Here is a 7189-nt window from a genome sequence, read left to right as displayed (position 1 = left end):
AAGGCGCTGGGCGGTTCTGGCTCAGCTGGCTGGCCAGCAGACGCCCGCCTCAGACACGCACGCCAACTACCCCGACGCACCAGTTCACTTTCGCCCAAACTCGGAGGCCACGCCGCCGCGTGTGGGCGGCTCACGCGCACCCGCACTGGGCTCCAAGGTGCACCCGTTCGACCGACACCCGAAGAACAAACCCCGAGTCACACGCACCCCGGGACAGATGCTCCCTCTTCCGTCCCTCTACATGGCCCGGCTACACGCTCACCGACACCCACAAACACTGAGACCGACGGTCAGCTCGACTACATGTGTGTAAGGCCCGGAGACGCCTCCCACGCACCCCGGGCTTCTTCTGGGGCCTGCGCGGCCAGCTCCGGGCTGTCCCGTCGGGCCAGGGGCAGGATCGGCCCTCAGCGAGGTGGCGCCCTGGGGTGGGGGCCTGTGTTGCGCCCCCTCCCCCTGCACACTCACACTGGAGAGGGGAACGGAGGCAAATGCAGGTCCGGCCCCAGGGTCTGCGCCCTCTGGTCCTCCGGCCCTCTGCCCCTCAGCCTCCAACCGGCTGCTCACCCCGCCCACACCTTGAGCAGCTCCCTGGGGAAGTCGCCGCCGTCGTTGAGGCCCTCCAGGTTCCCGATGAAGTCCCCACAGGTCATGCGCTTCCCTATGTTCTGAGGGAAAAAGGCGCCTGTGAGTGTGGCGGCTACGAGGCTCTGGGCTCTGGACTGGGGTCTGATGTGGCTCCCTGCCCGCCCACTCACGTGGCCGTGGAGATCCGTGTTGAGTAGCATGAGGGCGCAGGTCAGTGTGTGGGCGCCGTCTGGGGGAGAACAGACATCAACTTGGAAGCCCAGGAACGCTTCCCTCTGCTGCAGGGCCTAACCTCCCAATGCAACCCAAACCCTGCTAGGAGCCTCCCAGTCTCTCCTCCAGCAGCTCCCTCAGCAATGGCCTCTCCTCGGGGGTCCTCTTCCCCAGCTCCCCACTGGCCCTCGTGTACACCTGCTTCTGCATTCTGCACACGTGAGCAGAGCGGCACAGCTGTGTGGACCGGTGCGATGCCTTTTGGCCAATCGCTGTGCTGCACACGTACATGAACAACTACGTGCAGACCCACCTGCTACCCGCCTCTGGCTCCTGACCCCAGCAGCATGCCTGCTCAGCATGTAGGCCCGCAGCCATGCCAGCCATGCCTGTACACATGCACCTCACGCCTGCAAGCATGTATATTCACTCCTGTGCACACGTATTACACCCAGCTGTCCAGCTCCTCACCCTCTGAGGACAAAGCTTCAGGATTGCACTGGAAGTACCGCTGGGAGAAGTGAGCCAGCACACGCTCCCGTTCCTGGGTCTCACCCATTAAGGCCAGCTCCTTGAGAAACACCCTGAAGGGGGAATGGAGACTTCATCCTGGCCCGGGGCCTTTGTCAGGTAGCCTGGCCTCTGGCCATGCCCAGTAGCTTGGGAGGGCTGAGGTCAGGACAGTTAGAGTCACAGGCTCAGGGGAAGCATAGCCAGGCCCTGCACACCAAGCCTGGAGAGTGGAGACCCACCTGAGGGCTTGGTCCAGAGTCATGCCCGTGAAGACAAAGAATTTGAGGTACTCGCCCGCCACCAGTTTGCTGAAGTCATTGCTGTAGGCAGGCAGAAAGACAGGTGGGGTCTCAGGGGAAGTGGCGGGGCTCAGCTGGGGATTAGAGACCTAGGCGAGTTAGCTGGCCAGGATGTGGAGGTGCTGGCCAGGGTCACACCCTCTTCCCCCAGCCCCGGCCCCACCCGGCGGCTTTACTTCTTGCCCAGGTGCCGGGCCACATCGGCCTTCCTGAAGCCATCTAGTCGGTACAGCCTCTTGGCGAGGCGCTGTGCAGCCTCCAGATCTGCTTTCTGCCCATTGGACAAGGTATCTGTGCTTCCCAGCGCCAGCCGCTCTGTGCTGTCCAGCTCTGAGTCTGAGTCTGAGACCAGCTGGCTCAGGGGTGGTTCACTGCCGGGGTAGAACAGCAGGTCAGGGTTGGGGCAGAGCTCTCACAGGTCATCCAGATCCTCCCCCTGCCACAGACCCGGAAGATGGAAGGGGGAACAGACACATGGGAAAGCATCTCATTCTCCAGAGATGGAAATCTGGCAGGTTGTCTGGGTCTGCCTGTTCGTCACTGCTACCTCTCAGTGGAAGTCCAGTCTCAAATGGAACCTATCTTGCTGCTATGGGAGTTCTGCTCCCAGGGGCCCAAGTTCGCCATTAGCTGTAGATTCTCCACCCCACACTAGCCTTCCTCAGACCGGAGACCTTTGTCTCTGAGCCTATGGGCTGCTGGGGAGGAGCAGGGAGAGTAGTAGAGCAGAAATCCGAGGCAGTAGGGATACTTGTGCTTCCAGGTCTTTCCTCCAGCCAGCGTTTAGGGAGAGTAGCCTCTCCTCGGCTCCTCCCTTCTACCCACAAAGAAGCAAGCCCTGGAGTTAGGAGGATTGGGGCTGGGGGTCAGGGTGCAACCCTCACCCCCTTTCTGTTCCTCCCCTTCCCTTCCCACCCCTGCTGCTCTACTCCAAGAGCCACCTGTCACCCCAGAGACAGAGGACTGAAACTCCTGGTTGCTAGGCAACCCTGTCTCCCTGGCCACCCCCTCCTGTTGCCATGGCTTCCATGACTGAGAGGGTAGCTGGCAAAGGGGAGAGCAGAAAGGTTAGGCTGTGAAAGGACTTCCCTGGAGCAGGGTGAGAGACACCCTGTGGGGGGAGCTGCATGAGAGGGAGGCGAGGGGAGGGGTACCTGGCTCCATCTTTGGAGAAGCTTCCAGGCTGGAGGGAGGTGAAAGACTCCCTGGGCAAGGAGAGGGCCCTCCACGGAGGAAGGGGGAGGTTCTCTGAGGCCCTCTCAATCCTGAACCAATCCCAAAATCTGAGCCCAGGGGAAGCAGTTCTCCAATTGGGAAAGCAGACATCTATTAACCACCCCACTTGGGTCCTCACACTCAGGGTCTGTCCCTTAAACCAGCTGGTCCTGGGGGCCTTGGGGCTGAGGGACCAAAGCAGTTACTCACCTGCCCAAGGGTGCTGCCCCCAGCCCAAGGCTGTCCTCTGAGTGGCAGGGACTAGGGGGCTCCCTCCCTGGGGGCAGCTTGGCTCCAGCCTCTGCCTCCTCCTCCTCCCCTCGCTGTGTCCAAGGACCATCGGCAGCAGAGCTGGTACCAGAATCTGGCTCCAGAGGGGCCAGCGGGGCAGGAGCAGATGGGTCAGGCCGGGGTGCAGGGGGCTGGGGAGGCAGCTCAAAGGTGAAGAAGGGGCTCTGGGTTGGGCCAGGTGAGGCCAGGGCCTCCAGGGACACGAGGCTGGTGTAAGAAGTGCCCTTGGCACGGTGTGACTCCAGGATGGCTTCAAACACACAACTGAACGAGTCAGGCCCTTCGGCCGAAGGGCTGGTCCCGGGGAGAAAGGGCACTGGCGACTTGACAGGCCCAGGGTGGGGCATCCGGCTGTTGGGCCTGCTGGGCGGGACATGTCTGATTAGGGGCCGCCAGGCCAGGGCAGGGTCTCTGCACTCTCACAGCCATACACAGGATCAGCTTTCCCTTTTCACAGGCTCAATCCCATTTCATAACAGGACAGACACCCAGAACCGCCCAGGTAGAGGGTCCAAGAGACTGCATCCCCGAGGCACCCAGCCCTGCCATCTCTGGCACCAAGCCTCTCACCCCTTCCTCCCTCCCTCTCTGCTAATCCCCCTTTCTCCTCCTTTCCCCGATCTGCTTCCCTCCTGCCATCCCATTTCTATTTCTGGCAACATCTTAGGAGAAGATGAGGCTCCAAGCTGCGGTGGGGTGTGAGACAGAGAGGAAAGCCCCACACTGCCCCTCTCCTGCAGGGACCCAGGTTCCAGACTGGTGTCCCACGTCCCTGGGCTGGATTCCAGCTTCAGACTTCTCCCCGGCCCTGGACCCTCTAGAACCCCGGCCTGAGAGGTTCTTGATGCCTGCACAGCCCACTGCCGGCCAGGCCTCAGGCTCTGACAGGGCAGGCTCCCCATCTGCCGGTCAGCACCACACTTTTGCTTCCACCCCTCCCTCCCTGCCCAGCTCTGTCCAGCCCCTCAGGGCTAGTAGAAAAGCAAGGAGCCTTCTCTCCCACTTCCCCACTCACCGGGCCCCCTCGGAGGCCTCAAACACCTCATCATCTGCGTCCTCTTCCCCGCCTGCCTCGTCCTCTTGATCGTTGCCACTGCTCAGGCTGGAGCGAGGCCTAGGGCACAGGCCGTGATGTGGGGCAGCTGGGTGGGCAGTGCCAGGTGGGCCTTCAGAGCTGGGCTGGCTCTCAATGGCCGAGTCGGCTTCTTCTCGCTCAGCCAGCACCTCATCGATGTTGGTCTCTCGGTAGCACCTCAGGGGCACCGTGTCCAAGTCTGTCTCCGAATACTCAGCTGCTCGCCCCACAGCCACCCCGGAGCCTGGCCCTGAGCCCACTGTGGGGGCAGCGGGGGGCGCCTGCTCCGGGGGCTTAGCACCTGTGTAGGTGTGCACAGGGCCCAGCTCAGGGGCCATCCATGGGGCCCCACATGGCCTCCAGTGGGCAGGAAGCCTCCTCACTGTCTAGCCACCATTCCTCCTGCTGCCGGGGACAGGGGAGCTCATTGCAAACAAAGTTCTTTCCCAGCAGCTCTGAGAAGCTGCTTTTCTAGTCTAAGGAGTGACCTGTAATGTCCGGCCATCCCTGCCCTCCCTGACCCACTTCCTCCAGGCCCCAGCCCAGGCCCTCTCCAGTCCCAGGCATGATACTGACGGGAAGAGCAAGGCCCGAGGAAGCTTTGGCCTTGGCCCTGGAAAGGACTGGGGAAGTCTTGGAGGAAGCCCTCCGACCAGCCCTCAGCTGCTGTGAGGGGCCCTGCCTGTTCCCTCGGCCTCATCCCAGGCCTTACCTGAGCTGGGGGGGTCCAGGGAGCCATAGAAGAATTCCCATTTGGCTCGAGCGATTCTCTGGGCATGGGAGGAGACTTCCCGGGGGGAGGACCAGGGGTCTCCCTGAGCCACAGAGGGACAGAAAAACAGGCACCCAGAGATGAAGCCAGACATATAAAGACCCAAGCATATGGGGTAGAAAAACACACAGGGACAAACACAGAGGACAAGAGAGAGGGATTTAGGATATTAAAGGATTCAGAGTGAAGAGCACACAGGCCTAAGTCTGACAGGGGGCCAAGGTGAGTCCCTTCATGACTGCGTACCTGGTTCAGGAACCCAGTGTCAGCAGGCCCTCGACATAGTGCAGCTAGATGCTCAGGAGGGCCCCCCAGCCCATTGGGGAGAGAGGAGTACAGTCCATCTGCCCCAACCTGGGGTGGGACCGGTGTCCCACGGAGGGAGTTCTGGCTTCCAGGAAGGGCAGAGCCACCTCCGGCGGGAAGTGGGTCTGATGTGGACGCCTCCAGCCGAAACTTTCGGTTGGAGCCAGGACCCAGGGCTGGGGTGGGCCTGGAGGAAGAGACCCCACCCAGGTCCCAGCTCCGACTCAAGCCTCCAGACGCAGGGAGCCCGTTCAATGGCCTCACACTGGCCTTCTCCACAAAGCGGAAGATGACCACAGAGCTCTGGGTCCCTGGTGGGGGCTGCCCAGGGGGTGAAGAGGGTGCCCAGGGTGAGGGAGCAATCCGAGGAGAGGGGGGACCACGCAGAGGTGTACAGGGTGCCGTCACACGTCCCAGGTCCCGGCCACGGGGCCCTGGGCCTGCCACTCGCCGCAGCAGGGAGCCTGTGCTGCCATACATGCTGGCTGGGGGGCTCTGGGGTACTGGGCCTTCGGGGAGCCAGCGACGAGGGCATCGTGGTGGGGAGATGGCACAGTCGCCTTCCGAGCAGAAGCGCATGGCACCCTGGGCCATGCTGGGGCCGGGGGTCAGGCTGGGGGAGCAGGGATGGCGAGGCCAGGTGGGGAGCAAGGGGGCTGCATGCTCTTCAGACAGGCCTGCAAGAGAGGAGGGAGCAGGGTATGAAGTCCCAGGAAGTTAGGTGGGCAGGACAGCAAGGCAGAGAGGGCTGGGGAACCACCCCACCCTGGGAACTCGGGCCACCAAGCCCACCGTTGGGGGCTCCTTCCATGGGGGCCTGAGGAGAAGGGCACAGCCTGGCCAGTGGGCCCTGACTCCTTCCTGGGCTGTGAGCCTCTACTCTGGGGGAGGAAGCTAGTTCAGAAGTCGAAGGAGCCAAATGCCTGGGTAATGTGGAGTGGTAGCTGGTGCAGAGGAGGCTGGGACCCCAGCTCTGGACCAGGAGTGTCAGCTGGCCCCCTCACCATCACTGCACGGCCTGGCTCCCCTCCAGGCCTCTTAGGAGGGAGTTCCTTGATGGGGGGGGCTCAGGGCTTGGGAAGGGGGAGAAGGAAGGACAGGGTTATGTGGGGACAATGAGAGGCTGAGACTCAGGTGTCGGTGAGCAACAGCCTGAGTGGAGGTTCCTGCCCCATGCATAGATGCTGAACAAGAAAGACTATTTTTTCCCACACAGGTACAGATGCACATGAACACACATACATCCATGCACAGAACACACGTGCCTAAGGACACATATGTCAGTACACATTAAATACATTCATGAGCAACACCCTCCGGTAGACACAGACGACACACCCTCACACACGCTCACAGTCATAACAAATATGTGTGTAATGGAAAGGCACATGCTTGTTTTACACACACACCATCACCAAACAGGAACACACAAAGAGGTACCATCATATATACACGGGCACTCATTCATTCTCCAGTGCACAGAGGCACAGGTGGATCAGACAGACCTGTTTGTCACAATCACATTCAGACACAGATTCATATTTACAATCCTCCCCTCCCCCACAGTGGTCTTCGGTCCGTGGGAAGGCTGCACCACGACCCTCTCCCCGCCCCCCAGGAGTGTGATACATCTCACACATGTCGCCTGGCCCAGGGGAGACCATAAAGGGACACTAGGGAGGGGCAGAGACGGGTCGGGAGCAGCGAGGCTACCGGCAGATTGCTGGAGCTCAACAGGGACCCCGCACGCCCTGCAGCCCCTCCCCAGAGCCACCTCAGTACTCACCGAGACCCTTCTGGAGCTGGGAGGGAGGAGAGGCCGAGGGGAGGCTGGCCCAGCTCGGCAGTGCAGGTGCAGGCGGCGCAGCTCGCGCTGCTCCAGGCCCGCCTGCCTCCGGGTCCCTCCTCCAACACCCC

At 61.8% G+C, this 7189-nt stretch overlaps 1 protein-coding gene across 1 annotated transcript in view; it reads right to left on the bottom strand.

Moving 5' to 3' along the window:
• Positions 1-7179, bottom strand: part of Psd (pleckstrin and Sec7 domain containing) — a 12134-nt gene extending 4955 nt beyond the window's left edge. Inside the window, exons 1-10 of the mRNA XM_019207783.2 lie at positions 7059-7179; positions 5213-5949; positions 4907-5009; positions 4135-4495; positions 3039-3479; positions 1790-1984; positions 1554-1634; positions 1273-1385; positions 759-817; positions 579-668 (exon numbers count right to left, since the gene is read on the bottom strand). Coding sequence (XP_019063328.1) covers positions 579-668; positions 759-817; positions 1273-1385; positions 1554-1634; positions 1790-1984; positions 3039-3479; positions 4135-4495; positions 4907-5009; positions 5213-5866 — 2097 coding nt within the window. The 5' untranslated portion in view covers positions 5867-5949; positions 7059-7179. The remainder of the gene's footprint in view (positions 1-578; positions 669-758; positions 818-1272; positions 1386-1553; positions 1635-1789; positions 1985-3038; positions 3480-4134; positions 4496-4906; positions 5010-5212; positions 5950-7058) is intronic.
• Positions 7180-7189: the final 10 nt, after the last annotated feature.

This window comes from Fukomys damarensis, unplaced genomic scaffold (genome assembly GCF_012274545.1).
Source record: "Fukomys damarensis isolate Sample0158 unplaced genomic scaffold, DMR_v1.0_HiC HiC_scaffold_8, whole genome shotgun sequence".
Taxonomy (NCBI): domain Eukaryota; kingdom Metazoa; phylum Chordata; class Mammalia; order Rodentia; family Bathyergidae; genus Fukomys; species Fukomys damarensis.
The sequence above is the reverse complement of the archived record's forward strand: the minus strand, read 5'-3'. Positions and strand labels throughout refer to the sequence as shown.